General features: G+C 42.8%; 1 protein-coding gene across 4 annotated transcripts in view; it reads right to left on the bottom strand.

Moving 5' to 3' along the window:
• ELF5 (E74 like ETS transcription factor 5) overlaps positions 1-24,185 on the bottom strand; it is a 77,260-nt gene that overhangs the window by 11,965 nt on the left and 41,110 nt on the right. For all 4 annotated transcript variants that reach the window (XM_027837898.1, XM_027837897.1, XM_027837899.1 and 1 more), the window contains 2 exons: positions 11,343-11,576; positions 4,767-4,817 (listed from right to left, as the gene is read on the bottom strand). In XM_027837898.1, coding sequence (XP_027693699.1) covers positions 4,767-4,817; positions 11,343-11,576 — 285 coding nt within the window. The remainder of the gene's footprint in view (positions 1-4,766; positions 4,818-11,342; positions 11,577-24,185) is intronic.

Raw genomic sequence — 24,185 nt, 5'->3', positions numbered from 1 at the left:
ATCTAGTATCTATCACTCATCTATCAATCAATCTATTGATCTGTCGTGTAACCATCTAATCTCCCCTACTAATTGCCATCTATTTGAAGACCAAGACTTTGTTTTCCATCTGTGGTCTTTCTTTCACCTTGACCCCCACAGCTCAGTGTCTCACTCGGAAGAGGTGATCAATGAATAAACAGATGATTGAAGGGAAGGAAGAAGGGGGAGAGCAATAGTGAGGAAGTCCAGTGTAGTGGAAAGAGTAAGACCTCTTATGGAGCTGGGCACCATGGGTTCAGGCTCTGTGTGGGTTCCAGCACCTGGGTTCCGGTGCCCAGCTGGCCAATCACTGGCTACTTCAGTTTGAGCAAAATACATTACCTCTCTGAACTTCAGTCTCTTCATCTGTAAAATAGGGAGCTTGGACTAGGTGATCTCTAAGGTCCCTTCCAGTTCTAACATTCTGCGAGTCTGTGGGGACATGCAAACGTTGACCTTGATATGTGGCATCTAGATGTGTAAATAGCATGTACTTCCAGAGTACTTAAGAACACAGTGGCTGGTTACCAGCATATTCCTAGAGGAAGGTGGACAGAAACTAATATGACCATTTTACAGGTGAGGAAACTGAGACCTACAGAAAGGGTAAGCTCAGGTTTCTCAATGGGTTGAGGGTAAAGCTTCATTCTCCTGGTCCAGGATCCCAGGGCTTTGGTCATGACTGACCACAATTTTTAAAGCCAGGGCTTTCAATACCAAGGTAGGTCTAGCAGCCGGGTCTTGCCAGAGGAGTCTGGATCTGGGGTCCCACTAACTCCTTAACTTCCCTAGGGGCTCAGCCTAAGGTCTGCCTTCCCCAAAAGGCCTCTCCTTTGTTTCCTCAGATGTAAACCTTGGTCTCTATCACTTTGTATTTAGACTTATCTGTCAACACATCCTACTATCCTTTCCCTTCTCAATACAATTCAAGTTTCCTGAAGGCAGAGACTTGGTTGCTTTTATATTTATTTCTTTAGTGCCTAAAAGAGTGGGTTTGTTAAAAAAAATCATTTTTTAGTCTGGACCCATGATTTCATCAGTGTAGGGAGCTTCCCTGCAAGGAAAATATCTCTCATGATACAGATCAGCAACTCTTTACATCTTATAGTCTCGTAATGATTTTACAGGCACAAATTAAATGACTTACCCAGGGTCACATAGCCAGTCTGTGTCAGAGGTGGGACTTGAGACCCAGTAGACTATGAGCTGATTCAAGGCAGGACCTTTTTTGGGGGGGAGAGATCCCTAGCACTCAGCACGGTGCCTGACACATAGTAAGTATTTAATAAATAAATATGTATTGAATTGATTTGTTTCTACTAGGCTATGCTTCTTCCTACCTGGCACACAGTGGGCACCTAATAAATGCTGGATCTATCAATCAATCAGCATTTATTCAGCACTTCCTATGTGCCAAGCACCATGTTGATTGATCAATGTGGCCCTGCATATAGATGACAGTTACAGTGGGAAGGCAGGACTAGCCCAGCTTTCAGGCTCCCCTTACCTCCTTCTTCATTAGGAGACTCTTACCTCAGCTTTGAGTGCAGAAAGGAACTTGCCTCTGACCCAAGCTTATGGTGTGGGGAAATCCTGGGAGGACATAGAGTCACTTTGCCAAAGGGAAACTGGTATATATGGGACACAGCTCTTTTGGAAATCATTTGAGAGGCACAATTCCAGGGTTATGATGGTTTTGTGTTAAATCTAAGGATAGTAAAACCTTATTTAACCAGAACTTAATGGCAGTAACTGGAACCTTCAAGCAATTTTTAAAAAAATCATTCTATTAATGGAATCCATTTATAGGATAAAGAGGCAAATCATAAGAAATGTTTAAATTAGCTTCTCCTCCTCCTCCTCCACATGGACTCAGAAAGACAGGTTCAATTGACTCTGTGACCCTGACTTCTTCATACCTGGAACACCTATAGTCTTAGGAATTATAGGTTGCATTGGTAATAGGTGTTTCCTTGAGTTACAATGCATTACTGATCTTGTCCATGTTGGGAGTTCCCATACAAAGGAATTTCCTATGCTGGTGAAATCACAGGACTAGCCAAAAAGAGAGAGGTTATTACTATTATTCCTACTACTTTAATAATACTACTATTACCTCTGCTCCTGCTGTCTATCATTATCTGATACCATATCATGACATGGAGGTCTTGAAAGCTACTCCAGCAGTTCCCAATCTGCAGCAGGTCCTGCCAAGCTGGAAAGACTTTGAGTCTACCTGCCACTTGAGACCCAGCTAAATTAAGAGAAGGAAGCTGATCACTAGAGGACTGGCCATAATGTGACCTTTTTTTTCTTTTTAGGGGAGGAGGACAGAGCAATTCCTTCCTTCTTCCCTTCTTCCCTCCCTCCTTCCCTCCCTCCTACCTTCCTAATCCCTTCCTCCCTTCCTCCCTTCCTCCCTTCCTCCCTTCCTTCCTTCCTTCCTTCCTTCCTTCCTTCCTTCCTTCCTTCCTTCCTTCCTCCCTTCCTTCCTTCCTTCCTTCCTTCCTTCCTTCCTTCCTTCCTTCCTATTATCCCATGTATTTAGCCATACAGATGAACTCGGGGAGTCTATAGGACTGGAACAATGGTCTCTGATATTCGCTGAGGCATTGGGTCATAGTAAAGAGCAGTGGCCTTGAATTCCAAAGACCCCAAAGTTTTACCACTTACTACAATATGACTTAGGACAAGTCCCTTTATTTCTCAGACCTTCAGTTTCTTAGTCAGTAGAATGGGGCTAACGGTACTCTCCACCTCAGGCCATTGTTGTGAAGGAAGTGCTTTGTCAACCCGAAAGCATCATGCAAAGGTGAGTTGTTACAGAATCACAGAACCTCTGAGTTGGATGGGACCTCAGGAACCACCCAGTCCAACCTGATTCTGATCTGGGTTGTGCCCAATGAATGGGCATCTGGCCTTTGTTTGAAGACCCCCAGTGAGGGCAAACCCACTGCCTTCTGAGTGAGTCTGCCAATTACATTTTAGGAAAGCTTTAATTGTTAGGAACTGTCCTCTTGATAGCAAGTCTAAATTGGTGACTTTTACTCATTGTCTGCTCTCTGGGGCTAAACTTAGCAAGTCCAATCCATCTTCACACGATGTACTTTAAAATATTTGTAGACGGTTCTCCCACCATGCTCTGGGTTTCTTCTGAGCCAAGCATCCCCATTTCCTTCCACACATCCTCAGATGGCATGAACCAATGTTCTTCACCATCCTGGTGGCTTTCTAGCTTGATGATCTCTAGCTTACCAGTCTCCTTCTTGAAATGTGTTGTTTGGGATTGAACTAAATGTTCTAGGTGTAGTCTAATAAGAATTACCCACCCTCACCCCCACCCTCCATCTAAAGCATTTCACTTCTCTTAATACTTCCTGCACACTACGTCAGCTTTCTTGGATGCCATATTTTAATATTGTTGTTATTATTGTTGGCATGATGGGAGTACTATTTGGATAGAAGGCTGTAAACTTCAAAGTGGGCTGAGGGAAAACAGGCCCACCAATGCACTGTTGGTAGAGCTGTGAATTGGTTCAACAATTATGGAAAACAGTTTAGAATGACACCCTAAAAGTCACTGAACTGTTTTTGTCCCCTGACCTAGCTATGGCAATGAGACCAAGATCCCAAAGAGATCAAAGAAAGAGGAAAAAGGACCTATATGTATAAACATATTTATAGCAGCTGTTTTCGTAGTAGCCCCCCAAACCAAGGGAGTTTCCTTCTGTTGGGGAATGGCTAAATGAATTGTTGTATATAGACATAATATAATATTACTGGGCTACAAGAAATAATGAAGAGGACAATTTTAGAGAAGACTGGGACTACTTCTGTGAACTGAAGCAGAGTAAAGAGAGCAGGACCAGGAGAACAATTCATGCAACGACAACAGCATTATAGAGAAACATAACTTTGAAATGCTGAAGAACTCGGATCAGTGCAATGACAAGACAAAACTGCAGAAGACTGGGGATGAAACACACCACTAATCTCCTGCCCGAGAGGTGATAGACTTAAAATACGGAGAGCGACATGTATTTTTGGACATGGCCAATGTGGGAATTTGTTTTACTGAACTATACAGGCTTATGATCAGAATTTTCCCTTCCTCCCTCCTTTCCTTCCTTTCTTCCTTCCTCCCTCCCTCCATCCCTCCCTCCCTCCTTTCCTTCCTTTCTTCCTCCCTTCCTTCCTTCCTTCCTTCCTTCCTTCCTTCCTCCCTCCCTCCCTCCCTCCCTTCCTTCCTTCTTCCCTTCCTTCCATCCATCCATCCACCCATCCATCCATCCTGTTATCTCACACTCCTAGAGGTGGAGGAGTCATCTAGTTTAACCCTTTCCTGGATATGCCCAGCATTCCCTCTATAACAACTGTCCCAAATGGTTCTCCACTGCCTTAACTGACAATCTCTAGAGAGATTCCTTCTCTCTCTCAAACTTCCAAGGCAGCCATTCTATTTTGGGGTGAACTCTAATTCATTAAATTAAGTAGACTTCATTTATTAAGTTAAGGAAGTAAACTTGGGTATTTTTTTTTTAGATTTTCAGCAGTAGGGTTGAAAAAACAAAAGGGAATTTCTGTTTAAGCTTCAGTTAACCAAAGAATGAACCTTCTCTTCCCTTCCTTACCCCACCCCCACCTCTTCATACACACACACACACACACACACACACACACACACACACACACACACTATAACCCACTTAGCCTAGATCTAGGCAGTTTAGAACATGTTTACTTACAGTCTTTGATTGAGGCCTTGGTTTCATCAACATCATTAAAAAAGGAATAGCCTAGGGTACAAAAAACAAACAATAAAAAACCACAAGAAACAACAAATAATTCAGGCTTGATTTGGCAAGGACTCTAGGGCCATGAAGGACTAGGCATTATAGGAGGGGTAGAGAAGAGAGGGAGAAGGGGTCAAGAATACACATCTCCAACGATGGGACACTTTATATAAGCTAGAGGAGGTCACTTGGTCCTAATAGGTCCATTTTTGAACCATCCTCTCTCTCTCTCTCTCTCTCTCTCTCTCTCTCTCTCTTTCTCTCTCTCTCTCTCTCTCTCTCTCTCTCTCTCTCTCTCTCTCTCTCTCTCTCTTTCTCTCTCTCTCTCTTTCTCTCTCTCTCTCTCTCTCTCTCTTTCTCTCTCTCTCTCTTTCTCTCTCTCTCTCTTTCTCTCTCTCTCTCTCCACACATATATATATATTCCCACCCAGAAAATCCTAAACATTTAATTTATATATATATATATATATGTTATAATGTCTGTGATTTCCTGGGTGGGAATTTCTTCCACCAAAGCAGATGGCAACCTCTCTATAACTTGGTAGATGAGTATTGGTAGAGAGTTTCCTGAGGCTCAGAGAAATTAAATGACTTGTGCATGGCCGCTCAGCAAGTATCAATATCAGGATAGGCCTCCTGGTTCCAGGTCAAGCACACTACTAGCTATGCCATACTGCCTCTCTAGGCAGGTGACAATGTACTCATTTTCAAAGACTGCTGGAAGAGATTCCCTAAACCATGGCTACACAACAGTCGAAGTACAGCTTCAGTGGGAGGTATTGGTGCTTAGTGATGTTGGTTCCATTAATTTGGGTTGAATAGATTGACCCAAGAGTCTGGAGACTAGACCCGGATCAACCAACAATTAGTCACTTCTGTTTGCTGCATCTCACTTTACCCAGGACATCCAGGAAAGGGTTAAATTAGATGGCCCCTCCAATTCTAAGGGTCTGAGATAACAGGAAGGAAGGGAGGAGGGAAGGAAGGAAAGAAATATACCGTAGCGATAGAATTGTCTCTGTGCTTCCTTCTATTCTTAAAGCCACTTTAAATACGATACCAGGTGGCAGATGAGTGGCATAAGCCCTAAATACTGGAGGTAGCAAGGTGTTGTAGAACAGACACATTGGATTGGGAAGCAGAGAACTTGGGTTCTAATTCCAGCCCTGCTACTTAACTATATGTGACATCTGAGAGCAAGTCCCTTCCCCTCTCTTGGCCTCAGTTTCCCAATCTGAGGCACTTGGTCTAGAGTATCTCTTCATTTCCCTTCCAGATCTAGGAAATCTAGAACCTAGGAAAATGTGAGTTTATAAAATGGCAGGGAACATGATTATTCCAGATATTACATAACTAGATTTCATTTCCTGAAGACTAATCATTTATTCCATCTAGACTTTGACTAGATAAACCAGCAACATTTGTTTTTGTGCAATTCTGGGTATCAAAGTACAAGGAAAATGCGATAAGCAGATGGGATTAGTTTTATGCAGTTTCTGTCAAAAAATATGCCAATGGAGAGTCATTTACAGGGTGTCTCCAAAGTCTCAAAGTCCCCAAAGACTTTTGGAACACCTTGTGTTTAAAAAAAAAAAAGACCTGGTCTGGGAGTATGACAGAGTGGAAAGAACCTAGATTTAGAATTAGAATACCTGAATTCAAATCCTACCCCTGCCATTTACTATCTGTGTGACCTTGGGGAAATCACTTCACTGGGTCTTATGTTCCCCAGCTGCAAAATAAGGAGGTTGAACTAGAATCAGAGGTATCAAACTGAGGGCCATGGGATTCTTGTGTCAAAACTCCTAAGCCAGATTAAAATGTAATTGGGAAATGTTTAACCAAATAAATAAAAATATAATAAAACATAGATAATGTCAATTTGTGGTTTTCTGAGTCAACATGTGGTCTGTAGGAATCTAGTTTCTGTTTAGGTTTGACCCCACTGGCTGGCTGACTCCCAAGGTTCCTTCCATCTCTATGACCCCATAAAGATCTGGATTCCTTTCCTGAGCTGTGCGAGCCTGGGCTACACACAGCCTCCATGGGCCTCGGTTGCCTCATCTGTCAAACATGGCTAATAAAACTGATTCCATCAGCTTAGACTCAAGGGACTCCTAGTGTGGGCAGCGCTTCCACTAGAGTCTGTGACTTACCAGGGAGAATTCTAGGCAGTTACCTGAATCACATATAGATTCAGTAACTTGGCCAAGGTCATACACCTAGTAAATGTCAGGATTTCCCAACTCTAAATCCAGCCTTCTATCCGTTATGCCAAACTGCCTGTATGATGGAACTGGAACTCAGGAGCTCCCAAAGATGTTGGGAAAGTGCGGGGAAATGAGAGATGAGATGTGACAGTGCTTTAAAGGCAATAGGCAACTTGATGACAAAAATAAGCTATTTTGTAATGTTGGTTGTTCACCAAGCAAACACTTCCCATTTATGCAAATCTTAAAACATTTCTGATGTGCAACCAGTAGAATATAAGCTCTTTGAGGGCAGGGACTATTTTCCATCTTGTTTTTGTAACCCTAGCACCTACTACTGTGCTTTGTGCATAGTAGGTGTTTAATGAGTGATGGTAGAACTGAATGGAATGTAGCATTGGCAAAAAGGACCCTATCGTGTAACTATTGAGTGGCAGCTAGTTGGCCTAGTGGATAGAGTGCTGGACATGGAATCAGGAAAACCTGAGTTTGAATCCTGAGTGACCTTGGGCAAGTCTCTCTGTGCCTCAGTCTCCATATCTGTAAAATAGGGATAATAATAGCCCCTTCCTCTCAAGGCTGTTGAGAGGGTTGAGTAAGACAATGTATGTAAAATGCATTGCCAACCTTAAAATGCTTTATAAATCCTATTATTATTTTAAAAATTAATTTGAGATATCTTTCTCTTTTCATTCATTCATTTATTTTTTCTGAGCCTTAGGACTCAGAACTTTGGGCTTACTTTCCTGTTACTTAAAGACACTGGGTTGAGGACCTTTCTCAGACTTTCAGGAGACATCAGCCGCATTCCTTTCCTTCTGATGTCGGAGAGGGGAGATCTGTTACTTGTCACATTTCCCATCAATTTGGAGTGGAGGCCTTGGGTCTGAGTAAGTGTTAGTTAACTCAGTGTTAGTAATTGTCAGCTATGTGACCTTGAACAAATAATTTCCTTCTCTGTTTTTATGTTTCCTCACCTATAAAATGAAGCTCTTTTAGCAAAGAGAGGAGGTCAGGCACTTGATCTTAAATGTCCCCTCTAGCTCTGTTTTTGTAACTTTTCCCTCTCCAGTGATATGGCCACCTGGTGATAAATTTTGGAGGCCATGATAACCAAGGACTTTATCTCCCTAAACCAGTAGCTTACCCAGATCAGCATCCTTTGTAAGAAGGAGGTACCTAAGGTGTTTAGGTCTTTGTTGGTACCTTCAGGCTACAGGAAGCTAAACTGACTGAAGGTGAATCTTGGACTTTTGGACCTAGTGCTATGAGGGCCCAGAGAGATCTTTTAGTCCCTTTCTGAAATATGATCCTAGGATCTAGTCTAATTATGAAGAATGTTGGCATCTCCTGCCCTGACCAGATCACACCTACAATATTACATTCAGTTTCAAATGCTACATTTTAAGAAGGCCACTGGCAGATTGGACAGTATCCGGTGAAGGGCAATCAGGATGATGGGGGACTTTGGGGTCATGCCAATGTGGGGATTAACATTCAAAGGAATGGTTGTGTTTATAGCCTAGGGAAGAGAAGTCATGAGTGCTGGGGTGGGAAATGACAAAGGTCTGTCACCTGGAAAAGGGGTTAGACTTGTCCTGTTTGGACTCAGAGAATAGAACTAAGGCTGGAAAGGGGCAAGTTTAGGTTTGATATCAGAAAAAAACCCCTCACAATTTGAGCTCTATAACAGTGGTTCCATGAAGGAGTTGGGTTCCCTCTCACTGGAAGCCTTCAAGCAAAGGTTGGATGGCCATTTGTCCACAACATCACAGAAGGAGTATTTTTTTTCAGGTACTCATTAGATTAGATGGCCGCTGGGGCCCTATTCCGTTCTAAAATTCAGCCCATGCTTTCAAGTCCATCTTCATTATGAATCCTACTGTAAAAGACTTTTCGCCTCTCCTTGTATTTTTATTTATTTTGTTAAACATTTCCCAGTTGGTTTAAGCTATACGCTGAGAGTTTAATGCCTCTGACCTAAACTGTAAGTAAACAGGGGCAGGATTGTAAATTCCTTTTAATCAACTTGGCGTAAAGTAAGCAGTCATAGAATCATGGAAGGCAAGTCAGAGACCGTTTGTCCAGCCTCCCACCCAGGATAGAAATCCCTTTCGCAGCATTCCTGATAGATGACCATAGAGTACGTGCTTAATTATATACGGGCAGGTCACCTGGCCTCTCTCAACCTCAGTGTCCTCATCTGTAAAAGGGGGGCGATCATTTTCACTCTTCCTGACTCACAGGGTTGATGTTAGGGAAGAACTTTGGAAATAATCAAATACTACATAAATGTGAATTTTTACGTAGAGGAAAGAATGCTGGATTTGGTATCAGACGGTCTGGGTATGACTCTTAGTTCTGTCCCTTACTGCTTGTGTGAAAGTTCATTTCATTTCTATGACTCAGGTCTTCATCTGTAAAAACAAGGCAGGGTTTGGTCTAGATGGCTTCTGAGGTCAAACCTATCCTCCTATCATTAGATCATCATTATCTCCAGTGACTGGGAGCCAGGAAGCCTTGGGTTCTATTCCCATGTCGGAGACTCCATGAGCTATCTATAAAATGGAGGTGTCCAAGGTCCCTTCCAGCTCTAAATCTACAATCCACTAAACACTCAGTGTAGTGTCTGGCACATAGTAAACAGATGCTTACTAGATGTTTATTGATTGATTAGACTAAGAAACATCCGTTCCCTAAAAGGTCAAGAGCTGCTGGGCTAGATGTTGAAAAGTTTCAGTCATGCTCTTGGCGCCATCTTCTGGCAGTTTGGTGTATGAACACATTGGGAGGGAACTACTATGGAACCTCCATTAACTGGAATGGTAGCGCCTAAGAACAGGGTCCTGGTTTATTGAATGGTTGGTTAACCGAGGTAGGAGAAACCCATCTTGTCCTGGCTTTGTGGTTGTGAATTTTTATCCAGTTTCTACTGAGCAGAGTCGACTCTTTCTTTAATATCTGCCGATCTCCAAAGGCCTCTAGTAATTATTCTAACGGTGAATTCTCATTATTCATTCTTATCACCAAAGATGAAGAAAATGATCGGGCTGCATCCAGTCTGACTCCAGGAAATCCCCTGGAAGGATTGTTTCTTTTTTCATGCTAAATCTGACAAAAATATGCTTACTTTCTCATGATTTACCCACTTCTCTTAGAAGTGGAATACTGCCAACAGATTTCTGAAATTGGAGTTTTTTCTGTATTGGAATCCTGATGGCCTAGAATTTCAGGAGGCCATCTAGTCCACTCCCCTGCTTCTAGATAGGGATGGAAAGCACTCGAGATTCAGGATGAAATAATACTAACAATAATAACTAGCATTTATATAATGCTGTAAGGTATGCAAAACACTTTACAAGTGTCTCATTTTATCCTCATAGCAACCCTGGAAAGTCTGTACTATTATTTATTTTATTTATTTATTTTGGCTAGGCAATGGGGTTAAGTGACTTGCCCAGGGTCACACAGCTAGTAAGTGTCAAGTGGCTGAGTCCAGATTTGAACTCAGGTCCTCCTGACTCCAAGGCTGGAGCTCTATCCACTATGCCACCTAACTGCCCCAGTCTGTACTATTATTAATCCCCATTTTTCAGATGGGGAAACTGAGCCATATGGAGGTTAAGTGACTTGCCCAAAGTCATATAGCTAATAAGTGACGGAGACCAGTTTTGAACTCATCTTTCTGATTCTAGGTTCAGCTACCACCAAAATTGCCCCTAGAGTTACTTGGCTTAGAAAAACTAAGATTAGGGTTGATCTGAAGTTAAGATGCCCTGAACTGAAATCCTGCCTCAGATACTTACTAGCTATGTGACCCTGAGTAACCTCTCTCAGGCTCAGTTTTCTCATCTATAAAATGGGGATAATAATAGCACCTACCTCCCAGGGTTATAGTGAGGATCAAATGAGTTAATATTTATAAAGAGCTCTGCAAACCTTAAAGTGTGATATAAATGCTAATTATTATTATTAATTGTAGAATCATGGACCTTCATTATCATCCTTTGTAACTGAAGAAGACCAGAGTGACATCGTGATGTCAAGGTCAATGCACAGTGTTTCCAGCTGTGGCTGATCAAACCAGTAGGATCTTGGAAGGCTCTACCATAGGTTGGGCACAAATGGTCTGTATGAGCATTAGGGAGGGAGTATTATTATTAACCAGAGGGCCATGGTCCTAGAGGTGGGAGGATCTCAGAGCCCATCTAGCCCAACCCTTTCATTTTACAAACAAGGAAACTGAGGCCGAGACCCGAGTAGCTTGCCCAAGGTCACTCAGCTAGCCAGTTGTAGCCTCACACCGCTAAACACTGACCTTGTGTGCGGATATTTTGGAGAATAAAGTACAGGTATTCCCCGCAGATCCCGGCTGCGTCCACAAACTCCTCCTGGCTCATGCTGCACAGCTGAAGCCCGCTGATGTTGAAATGGCAGAAGGAAATGGAATTGGCATCCAACTTGTACTGGTCACAGCAGAACTGAAGCCACTCCCACACGTGGCGCTTCGTCCAGTACTCTGGGGGGACGGACGTCCAGTAGGAGTCACAGGCTAGAGGACAGAAAGGGGAGATTCAGAGGACAGCTTTTCCTGAAGGTCACTCGGAAAGGGCCGCTCTCTATTAGCTTGTCCCAGCAGCGGGATGAGCTAAAAGTCCTGTCTCCCTCTTACCATTCCCAACTCCTGCCTTCCTAGACCCCTCACCATAGTAAGTTGCTCAGTGGTACAGCAGGAGGGCAGAAAGGCAGAAAACAAGAGAGGACTGGGTGGTATGAAACCAAAATCCAAATGGGGAGTCTCCATCATATCAAAGGAATACCTCCTAAGGATTGCATCCTGGGTAAAACTGTAAACAACATTCTTTCACACCTCAAAACATTTTTTTCACTTCATAAAACATGCCCATTAGGCACAAGCCCAAGAGAAAGTCTCTCGAACCAACTGTTTAAGGATAAATTCAGTTAAGCCAGGTACAAGGAAGGGATAGACAAAGGTTCTGGGACATAGTAAACTCTCTCCTCCTAGGTGGAGAGAAGAAGCATCTGTCATCTGGTATTTTCATTCATTTAATTCATTTTAATTCATTATTCTGACTAACGAGGTGCTAGGCTCCATAGTTACCGCTCTAAGTTTCTTTCTCTAAATTTCAGTACCTTGGGTCAATACACAGATTGTCCAGCCCCAGTTAGAACTTTGGTCTTCAGGATGGAAGTGAGGTTAGGGGCAATGGAATCCTGCCATGGGCTCAGAATCTTGAGGCCCATCTCTAGTGTAAAGTACAGAGTGATTACTTTAGGGGAAAAAATTAAAAGAAAGGAAAAAAGGTACTTTATTTTTCTTCAGATGTTCTCAGGGCCTATTCTGGGAGATTACTTAATATTGGCAAGCTCTTTTTGGGCTTCTCTTGCCAAGCTCTGCCTTCCCTTACCACAGAGTCATTTTCTGGAGTGCTGGATTTTTCCTGGATCCCTAACAGACCCTATCTCACCATAGCAGATGTCTCTTAGAGAGGAGAGGTGGAAACATTGGGTGGGGTGGGGGGGGGAGTGGAGAGATAGGTCAAGAGGGGACCTTTGTCTTTGTTTCAAGAGACTTTTCCCACTTGACCCAATTTCTCTTTCTTTGGAAACCTATGCACTAACAGAGGCTCAGTGGATTCTGGGATAGAGAGGCTGGGAGCTGTCATGGTTTGATCAAAGGCAGAAGCCAAGTTGCCAACACACCCATAATGGCCCAGGGAAGGAGGAAGCCAGGAAAATCAGCAAGGATGGGAGGCCCAGTGCATGCAGGGGACACAGGAGAAAGAAGGGATAGAATGCTCAGCAGATAGCTGTGGGAAGAGTTCAATGTATCTCGTTAGTGCAGACTGCTTACAATCTATCCTTCTTAAGCATCAAAATACTTAGACTGTGCCTATGTTTCAGGGAACAGCTAGGTGGCGCCATAGTGCTTAGAGCACTGGACTTGGAATTAGTTAGGAAGACTCATCTTCATGAGTTCAAATCTGGCCTCAGACACTTATTGGCTGTGTGATCCTGGACAAGTCACTCCACCTTAATTGCCTCAGTTTCCTCATCTGTCAAGTGAGCTGAAGAAGGAAATGGAAAACTAAGAAAACCCAGAATGGGGTCATGGAGAGCCGAGCATGACTTGCTCTTCTCCTGTTGTTATTCTGTCCCCTGGGAGCAAATGGAAAGAGTGACTGAATAATAAAAAAAAAAAATTGTTAAGCTCTTACTTTGTTCTTAAAGCACTGTGCTAAGTCTTGGGCATACAAATAAAACAACAAGTTAGTGAAGGCTCAAAAGGGGCTCACATACTAATGAGGGAAATAACACATATGGGAGGCTTTAGCTGCAAGGCAGATGGGAAGGTCCCACGGTCCTTGGGGTGTGACAGCAAAGCAGATGGTCAGGTCTCTTCTTTACTGGTCTTTTCACTGACAAAACCTTCCCTTCCTGGTGCTGAATTGTTTGATGTTGCCAAGGACTTCGGTGGGGAGAACTTTCTTTTCAGGGTCTTTGTAGCTGTGGCTGCTGAGGAGGCAGGGACGCAGCACCGGTAGAGGTAATTGCTTTCCTGGGTGATGGCTGCAATGCCTGGGCTGGAAGCAGGGCTGGAGATCTGGGAGGCATTTCTATTCCCAGGATTCTGGGTTCAGGGGTTCTAGGCTATTTACACTGGGGAATCAGTGAGCAAGGTGATAATTGTGGTTTGACTTTCTAGGACACATGTCGTCTTTCCTGTGGGGTACTTTGATTCTTCAGCTATGCCGGCCAGCCTGCCCATAGGTGGCAGCTGGTGGGGATGATCAGCCTTTTCTCCACAGCAATTACTTGCCTAGATGATGACTTCAGGGGCTGGGCTAGAAGCAGAGCTGATGGTTTGGTGGGTAGGGAGGGCATTGATTCTTCCACAGCTCTGGGCTGTATCCATTGGGCACTGAGGGGAGGGAGTGGTTGGAGGGGTTTGACCAGCATGGCCCATACCACTTGCTTCTTCCATATGACAGATATTCAAGAATTTAAAGATAGACATTGTGTTGCCGCCCTTCCTCCCTTAGTCTTCTCTTTTCTAGGGTAGAGAATCCCAACTCATTCAACCAATTCACATATGGCATGAATTCAATACCTTCCACCATTTTGGATGCCCTCTTATGGACAATGTCTCATTTATTAATATCCTTCTCAAACTTTGGTTCCCAGAACTGAGTACAACAGCGAAGTTAAGAACTATCTGGGGTACCTGTGTGCTCCTTCATACTATAATTGATTGTCTTCATGAGTTGTTCAGTCTCCAAAATTCATTACATGGTAGCCAGCCTTCTGGGGGCATCTAGGTAGCTCAGTGGACAGAGCTTAGGCCTGGAGTCAGGAGGACCTGAGTTCAAATTTGACCTCAGACCCTTACTAGCTGTGTGACCTTGGGCAAGTCACTTCACCCTGTTGGCCTCAGTTTCCTCATCTGTAAAATGAGCTGGAGAAGGAAGTGGTAACTCACTCCAGTATCTTTGCCAAGAAAACCCCAAATTGGGTCACAATGATTCAGATACAACTAAAAACAGCTAAACAAACAGCCAGTCATTTGGTGACAGAGCCTTTATGAACTTAGGATGGTCTTCAGACAGTAGACATAGCTATCTCAGCTAGGTGACACAGTGGATATAGTGTTGGATTTTGCTGTCAGGAAGACCTGAGTTTGAATCCTACGTCAGACACTTAGATTTGTGACTTGTACAGCAAATCACTTAACTTCTCTTAACCTCCCTTTCCTCATCCATAAAATGAATAGCACCTGGGCTTTGCAAACCTTAAAGTGCTATGGAAATTCTAGCTATGGTAGCTGTTCTCCGTACTCATTGCCTGCCCATCCTGGCAGAACCTGCTGAAGCTTCCACCATTAGAATTGCCCAGCTCCCCACACCACAATGAGACAATGAAGAGGACTTTAATGGAGGAGTACATAGGCTTACTATGTATTTGTTGAATGAGTGAATATGTAAAAGATAAATAGTAATCAGTGGCAAATAGCAGTAATTTATATTAATCTGCTTAATGCTTAAAGTATCTTTCTTTCCTCAGCTGTTATCATCTCTAAAGCAACATTTATGATGTGCCATCTGCACACGGCAAATAAGCATGGCCGGTCCCTGATTGATTAGGCTCTCAGTTTCCTTGCCCGTAAAATGAGAGGTGGATGACTTGATTTTTTGAGGTGCCTCCCCATTCTAGATTTTATGATCCCATTAACAAAGGCAGCTCATACACCAAAGCGCAGGAAGCGAGGAGCTTGAAGACCTAATCTCTAGTCTCATCTTTGCCACCAACTCGATCCTGGGCAAGTCATTTCCCAGCTCTGGGCTTCAGTTTGCTCTTAAGTCAAGTGAAAGTATTGACTTTGGGGTGAGGAATTTGGGGGGAGGAGCAGCAAAAAAACTCATGGAGAGCATCAGCTAAGGAGGGGAGGGGTGGCAAACCGTCTGGGGTCTCTGAGTCTAGGATTTCAGTCTAGTTTGGCTATTTGTGTGACCAGAGGCAAGACGCTAATCTCGCTAGGCATCTCTTTAAAACAAGACAGCTGCACAAGACCAGAGGGGTCGAACACAAGGCACAACCTGAGACAGATTAAAATGCAATTGGGAACTATTTAAGAGAATAAGGAAAAATGCAATAAAACATAGATAGCATTACAATGAAAACTAGGTCAACATGTGGCTTTGGGTATGGAGGAGTGGTCCTCGTTTCTACCATTGGACTAGACAATTGCTGATGTCCCTAAATCTACCTTCCTATGACCACTAAGGTCCTTTATGCCTCTAATATCCCCAACCACTAATGCCATCCCCTTTCAGGTTACCTTCATATGCTTTGCATATGACTTGAGTGGTGCAGTGTATAGAGCGCTGGGCCTGGAGTCAGGAAGACTCAACTTCCCACAAGTTGTTCAGTCCCCAAAATTCATGACATGGTAGTCAGCTATCTGGGGGCATCTAGGTGGCTCAGCGGACAGAGCTCAGGCCTGGAATCAGGAGGACCTGAGTTCCAATTTGGCCTCAGATACTTACTAGCTGTGTGACCCTGGGCAAGTCACTTCACCCTGTTTGCCTCAGTTTCCTCATCTGTAAAATGAGCTGGAGAAGAAAATGGCAAACTACTCCAGTATCTTTGCCAAGAAAACCCTAAATGGAGTCCTGAAGAGTCAAATATGACTAAAATAACTGAACCACAACATACAAGCACACACACTTATCTATTTTTATATCTTACATTAAGTGTCTTCTCCATTAGACTGTGAGAGTAGGGACTATGTGGGATTTTTTAAAATTTAGTTTTCTTTGGTTTTCTTGGGATCTCTAGCTCTTAGCAGAGTGCCTGACACATAATGAGTTTTTATTGACTAATTGTGGTTCATATATCAAATATATGCCATAATTAAATCAATAATGTCATTGTTCCTGGAAAAGTGTTTTAATTGACTCCCTTATGATTCAATTTACTGTCCCTGAAAATATTCAGAACCAAAACACCCCTCCCAGGACACCACTAGAATATAAGCTCCTTGAGGGCAGGACTTTTTTTTTTTTTTTTTGGTACCCCCAGAGCCGAGCATGATGCTTGGAGTGCCTAATAAATGCTTTTTTATCCATTCATTCAGATCTGGGTGACACCTCCATGGAGAGAGCTAAGAGCAGGTATTATGACTTGACTTCATTGAAGGAAACAATGAAGGATAGTTGGTGAAGTCAGTGGGGGTGCCACCCATGGAGGCTCAGCAGGGAGGTCCCCAGGACTCTGGAGTTTGCCCACCAGGCTCCTCAGTGTTTGTTCTCCTTGGAGGGGCCCTCTTGAGACACCAGCACCCCAGAGCCAAGGATGTGCTGTTTCTTCTCCTCACGCCTACCTGAAGGTAACCTAAGGGGCCCTCTGGCTTTCCTGGTATCCTGGCAAAGCCATGGTTATTAACCTCGAAATTTTTCAGTAGTTAGTCCTGAAACTTTGTCCTGGCTGCGATAAATATCAATGCTGTTGGCAATTGGAGAGCCACGGGTTTCTTTTTTCATAGAACAATTCCTGCTGAGTCTCCCTCCCTCTCTTTGGCCTGTTTGCTTTGGCTTTTTAAGAGGATCAAGTTATTTCTGGAAGCCAGGAGGACTTTACGGATTCAGAGAAACGCCTGGGTGGGGAGCGGGCGCTGACACTCATTGTAAAGGTGTTGCTGGCACAAGGCAGCCTCCTTCCTCAGCTCAAGCCTTTGAACTCTTCCCCACAGAGCCTGCCTTGTATATAAATCTCACTTGTCTTGGAAGGAGTCAGAAAGCCAAATCATGACATGCTTTGGGGAGCAGGAGGAAAAAAAAAACCAAACCCCACGACGGATGCCAATAACGGCCACTCAAAAAGAGGAAAAAAAAAAAAACTCAACAAAAAACAAACCAGCCAACCAGAAGAGAAAATGTATAATACAATTGACAGCTTTTTATTTCAGAGATTCTAAACCTGGGATCTGCGACCTTTTTTGTATAACTATATTTTAATATGATTGGATTTCTTTGTAATCCTAGGTACTTTATTTTATGCATTTAAAAATCTTTTTTCTGAGAAGGGGTCTATTGGCTTCACCATATTAGCCAAGACATCGTGACATAAACCTCTGGTCGATTTCTGCTTATGTAGGAGAAGGCAATCGCTGCCCCTCCCTGAGTGGGGGCAACTGAGAAAGACCAGCACCACAGACTAGCAAAAATTAGGACTCTGGAAAGTAATAAAAACATTTCTACAGCACTTTACGGATTACGGACTACTTTGCATAATTATCTTCTTTGATCCTCACAGAAACCCTAGGTGCTATTATTATCCCCGTTTTACAGATGAGGAAACTGAGACAAACAGAGGTGAAGAGACTTGTCCAGGGTCACACAGCTGGCAAATGTCCAAGGCCAGACGTGAACTGAGGCTGAGAGAGGTTAAATAGATTGCCCAGGAACATGCAGACAGTAAGTGTCTAAGGCAAGATTTGAACTCGGGTCTTCCAGACTTCAGCTCCAACAGTGCTACTGAGTTGCCCCTAAGATACCTTAGAATCATAGTGTCAGATTCAGAACTAGAATGGGCCTCAAAGGCCATCTGGTCCAGTTTGTCTTATAGTTGTAGGACTGAGACCCACATAGGTTAAGTGACTTACCCAAGTCATACAGATAGTAAGTATCAGAGATGGGATTTGAACCTGAGTCTTTTGACTCCAGAGTGGAAGGGCCCTTAGAACATAGAACGTCAGAGCTGGAAGGGAACTTAGAATATGTAATGTTAGAACTGGAAAAGGTCTTGATTCAGACACTTATTACCTGTGTGACCTTGGGTAGGTCAATTCACCTCTAGAGGCCTAGCTTTCCTCATCTATAAAATGATTAGACTAGGTCATTTCTGAAGTCACTTTTGTCTCTTGATTTATGGTTCAACAATCCTAGGCTGAAGAACACAGAATATCAGAGCTGAGAGGAACCTTAGAACCTAGAAGATTAGAGACAGGAGGGCCTTTAAGGATTCTCCAATCCAATCTCTTCATTTCTACATGTAAGCAAAAGGAGGTCCCTACAGGAGCAGTGACTTAGCCAAGGTCACAAAGTTAGCAACCAAGCAAGAGAGAGCCCAGTTCAGTCCAGCCGCTTTCCAGGACACCCCAGTGGGGTACCCCCTTTGAAACCTGACGAGTTGAAGACAAATCAAAAGAAGTCCTATTTTAGTTATCTTAAAATGGGTAGTGGTACAGGCCAAATAGATGCATAGCTTCCTCCCAAAATTAGATAAATTCACAGATTCTGAAGGGATTGCTAAGGGACACTTGGCTGTTTGGGACCCATCCCCATCCTCCAAGGCCAGTGTTGAGAGGGACAGACACACCTGTTCCCTGGGTTTGACAGACCATGGAGTTGGTTCAAGGCTTGTTCTACTGTTTACCAATGATATGATCTTGTCCAAGTCACTTAACCTCTATGAGGCTTCACTTTCTTCTTCTATAAAAATGGAGGGTTGGATTGGCTGTTGGAACCCGGGATCACAGAGATAGACCATAGGGCCTGTGTTACATTTGTGCTATTCTTAATTTTGCTATGAGTCAGTAAAGAAACATGTTCTAGATGTTGAGTCTTGAGGAAGGGGAAGGGAACAAGAACTTATTAAGTGCCTACTGAGTGCCGGGCACTGTTGTAAGCACTTTGTAAATTTCATTTGATCCTCACAACAATGCTGGGAAGTAGATACTATTACTATCTCCATTTTATGGATGAGGAGACTGAGGTAGACGTAGTGACTTGCCCAGGGTCACAAAGCTAGAAAGTATCTGAGGCTGGATTTGAGATCAAATCTTCCTGAATGCAGGTCCAGTGCTCCATCTACTGCATGACCTAGGGACATTTAAGAGGTGTTTGTATGTAGTGGTTGTGCCCAGGAAAGTTCTAAGAGAAGCCCTTTTGCTCTCTTGCCTTTCCTTGGCAAAGTATGACATCCTTAGGGAAGGCTAAAGTCTTTATTGATCAACTGATGAAGTCTTTAATGAAGCTTCTCTCAGGCCATGTAGTTTTCTAGGGTTACATGGTTGTCCCAGCCTCTTTTGAAGTAAGAGTCCATGTCTGTCTATGTGTAGCTACTTCCTTTTCTTCCCCATCTCCTCTCTGTCCAGTGCTATTGGGTCCCAGTGTAGCCTCTAAGGCCTCTTTGATCGGTAAATTTGGCAAAGATATTGGAGTGCTTTGCCATTTCCCTCTCTAGCTCTTTTTACAGATGAGGAAACTGAGGTAAACAGGGTTACGTGACTCGTCTAGGCTAGACTCCAGGCCTGGCAGTCTTTGCTGTGTGTGTAAATATGTGTGCATATACATATTTGTATACATGTGTATATATGTTTATATAAATATATACACACATATCACATATACATACATATACAGATGTGTGTGTATGTAATGCACGTGAGCATACCCACACATGTGCATGTTGGAGAAGTAAATGAAAAACCACTCCAGTATCTTTGCCAAGAAAACCTCAAATGGGGTCACAGAGTCAGACAGGACTTAAAACAACAGGGCAAAAATATGTGCATGTGTGTTGTGTGTACATATGTATGTATATGTGTTTTGTGTATATATGTATGTGTGTGTATATATATATATATATATATATATATATATAATATATAAATGTGAGCTATAGCACACTACCTTAAGAGGTAGTAAATAGAATTTGCATGTTTTGGACTTTCCGATTCGAGATTGTGTGGCTTTTTGGTAGTGAAAGAAAGGGAATAAACATTTATAAAATGCCAACTGTGTACCTGGCACATGCTTATTTATACAGCACCAACTATGGGCCAGGTACCATGCTAAGTGCTTTATAAATATTATCTCATTTGGTAGTTCAGGAAAGGTGAGAATCTCTGGGGCCTACCCTTTTGGGTCCTGCTTCCTTATGAGCCCCATATGAATGTGTGGAGCAGGAGCTTAGAGGGGATGATGTGAGCTACTTAGGGTCATAGAATGAATCTAAGTGTGCATATCTGGACACTTGCTCATGAAACACATATTGAAATGCACTCCCAATAAAAGCGATTTTTTTTCCCCCGGTAAGAGTAGAAATATGACTTCTCTTTCCTTCAGGTGCCAGTAAGCAGTCCTGAGAGGGGAAACTTATGTGATTGCTGGTTGTGGTTAAGATCTTGTCCAAATCAGGATTCAGAGAAGGGGGCCTTCTCATAAGGTACTCAGCCTTAGGGAGAGAAATGACCAGAACAAAGTAATTTGAAGAACTGGAAATCAGGAGTCAGGCTGTCTGGGTCAGAGGAAGACCTAGGTTGGACACCTTTGCACCTGTAATTAAAATGATTTATTAGCATAAGGAGTTGGGAAAGAATTCTGCCTGGGGCAGTGCTTAAAACTGCTAAGAGGTAAGAGGATAATGCAGTGTATGGTCCAATGAATTAAAGCCTTGTAAGTGAAAGGAATAGTTTTATGAGGAGGAAAAAAACCTCAACAAAAAGATAAATTGCTTCCAGGTTTCCTCACAGAACTGGTCTGACTCCATCCACAAGACCGTTCTCCCTTTTCCTTCTAAGTTTGTGGAATGATTTAGCTTGAGTGAGAAAAAAAAAAAAACCCTGGAGAAATGGAAGAAACACAAGTGGAAAGAAGAGAGAGGTTGGCAGGCTCATTGGAAAGGGATTTGGCCTCAATAGTGCATAAAGAATGTGTCTGATGAAGACCAAGAAGCCATTTTCCATGGACAATCCTGTAGTCCAGCACAGCCCAGAACACCTCTGATCTGACCAGAGAATGCCAAGGAATTCCTTGCCAAATGACATCAAAGGCGAGAGAGTTCAAGGCTGCAAGTCCTAGGGGCCACCCCCAACTTTGCAGATATGCCACGAGCCATGATGGCTTCCAAAGCCTTCCATCATCTCCTCTTCCTCACCTTCCAAAGGCAGTACACGTGCCTTGAATAAGATATACCTGGGTGGTAACCTGTGTGCTAATCAGAGCCAGAGATTAACATGGCAGACAGGATGCAAAAGGAAGAAATGGACATTGGACATTGGTTTCCTAGACTTAGTCAAATAGGCAAAAGTTTAGGAATATGGAGGTAGGGCTTGGGTGCTCATTAAGAGGCCATGTAATTACTTTGCTTTCAAGATTGGAGGTGGGAAAACAATATTTGAAGAATATGAGATGATGTATGTTCTAATTATATATGTTCTAGCATCCAATTAGACCTCTCTGTTTTGTAATAATTGTGGGATGGTAATAGAAAGCAGAGGTGGGGAGGAGTTTCACAATTAATGAAATTAGAATATTTTTTTTAAAGAAATAGTTTCATGACTTTAGAGTATATATGATTGAACACTGTTCTAGAAGTCCTTGAGATTAGGGACTTCTTGTCTTTTTATTCCAAGAACTCAATACAAAGTTTTGTATGCAGTTGGTACTTAATAAATGCATGTTAATTTTAGGCTGCTTTGATCATAGGCTCATAGAGTTAGAACTGGCAAGGAGGGTGCTTTGAAGGCATCAAGCCCACCTATTCTATTTTACATATGAGGAAACTGAGGCACAGAATGGTTAAGTGTCTTGTTCAGGATCACATAGTAAATTTCTTAAGCAGAATTTGAACATAGGTCTTCCTGACTTCAAGTGCAGCACTCTATTTACTACTATGTGATTAGTTACTATAACAAAGCTAAAAATAGTCAAATAGTCCAGAGTCTCTTGGATTCTGAATTAGAATGATTTAGCTGGACTCAGTTTGATAACATTCAGTGAGTACCTGAAGATGGCTCGAATATATTCATGAGTACCCTGGGAGGCAAGTAATATAAGCATTATTATTTCCACTTTAGAGATAAAGAAACCAAGACTGAAAGGGTTAAATGACTTACTTGAGGTCAGACAGATACTGTCAAAGAGTAGGATTTGAACCCAGGTCCTCTAACTGGGGAGCCCACGCCCTTACCACTCTACCAACCTTTCCTTCTCCCATCTTACTTTCCTTTGGACAAGAGTGGGACTCAGTGGGCCAATCTTCCCATATCTTCTCTACTAGGCAGCTAGGTGGCATAGCGGATAGTGTTGGACCTGGAGTCAGGAAGACCTGAGTTCAAACCCTAACTCAGGATGTCCCTCATGACTGGAATTCTCTCCTTCATCTCCACCTACTGGCTTCCCTGGTTTCTCTCAAGTAAAATCCCACCTTCTACAGGAAGCCTTTCCCAACCCATCTTTAATTCTAGTGTCTTCTGTCTTTTAATAATTTCCTGTTTATCCTGCATGTAGCTTCTTTGTACAGTACATATTTGTTTGCTCATTGTGTTCCCGTAAGGTTGTGAATGCCTTCAGGACAGGGGCTATGTTTTGCCTCTTTTTGAATCTCCAGTGCTTGCCACTTAAGCTCCAAGTCACTTAACCTCTGTTTGCTTCAAATTTCTCAACCTTAAAATGGGCATAAAACTTACCTCCCAAGGTTAATGTAAGGATAAAACGAGATAACTTGTAAAAAGCTCTTTGCAAATCTTAAATCCCTATATAAAAACCTCTATGAAGATGAAGTATAAGGAAAATAAGTCCCCATGGAAAACTCTTCAACATCCTGCTAACCTCTGAGAACTGAACGTTTGCAAGCTCACGATAAAGTGAGATGTTGGGCAACCATCCCAGTTAAGATGCTGGCTTTTTTTTTTCACATCTTAAATATGTCTCCCAGCCAATTTCTTCCCCTGTGAAATGGGAGAGGCCTAGAGGGTTAGGAGGAGTGAGTAAAATGTAATTTTTTAGGTTGGGGACATTTTACAGATGGGGAAACTAGGGCCTTTAGCATCTGCAGACATATCTGCAGTAAAGGACCAAAGACACTTACTCAATGCCAAGAGGAAAGTTGAAGAGCATTCACCAAGAATCACCTCCCTTTCTCACCCAGGTAGTTTCCCCTGGAGGCATCAAAATTCAAAGGACCCAGATAGAAAGTCAAGTGTGGTAGAGAGAGACAGGCAGGGAAGCTTTGTTTCTTTTTGATTGGTTGGTGACTTTCTTGGTGAGGGCTCTCTGATGAGTCTGGGTGAATGAATTAAGCCTTTCTCATCGTCATGGAATCATGGATTTAGAAGTTATCTAAGCCCTACTGCCTCATTTTACAGATGAAGAAACTAAGGCTTAGGGAGATTAAAGGACTTGCCCAAGGTCACACAGGTAGTGATCATTAGAAGTGGAATTTGAACTCAGAACCTTTGACTCTAGAACCAGTACTCTATCCATTGTACCTCAACCCACCATAGAATTTTAGCTGCTTCAATCCACCATAGAATTTTAGAACTGGGTCTAAAGAGATCATTTAGTCCCAAATTGTTGAATTGAATGTTTAAGTGTACCTAGGGAGATAATAGTCCCACTGTAGCCCTGGTCAATGCAATCTAATTATTTCTATTCAGCAAATACTTACCAAGTATTTGACTTGCTCTACTAGGAGCAAGTTACAGGGCTAGGAGTAGGGAATAGAGAGTAAGAAAAGAAAACCCTGCACCGTCCTTGCCTTCAGGGAGCTTATATTTACTGGGTAAGAACAATCTGGAATATCATGTTTAATTGTTGTGTTGCATTTTAGGAAGGACATTGATAAGCTGAAATTT

The sequence above is a fragment of the Vombatus ursinus genome, unplaced genomic scaffold (genome assembly GCF_900497805.2).
Source record: "Vombatus ursinus unplaced genomic scaffold, bare-nosed wombat genome assembly UNPS02014822.1, whole genome shotgun sequence".
Lineage (NCBI taxonomy): Eukaryota > Metazoa > Chordata > Mammalia > Diprotodontia > Vombatidae > Vombatus > Vombatus ursinus.
This window is presented reverse-complemented; position numbering and strand designations above follow the sequence as displayed.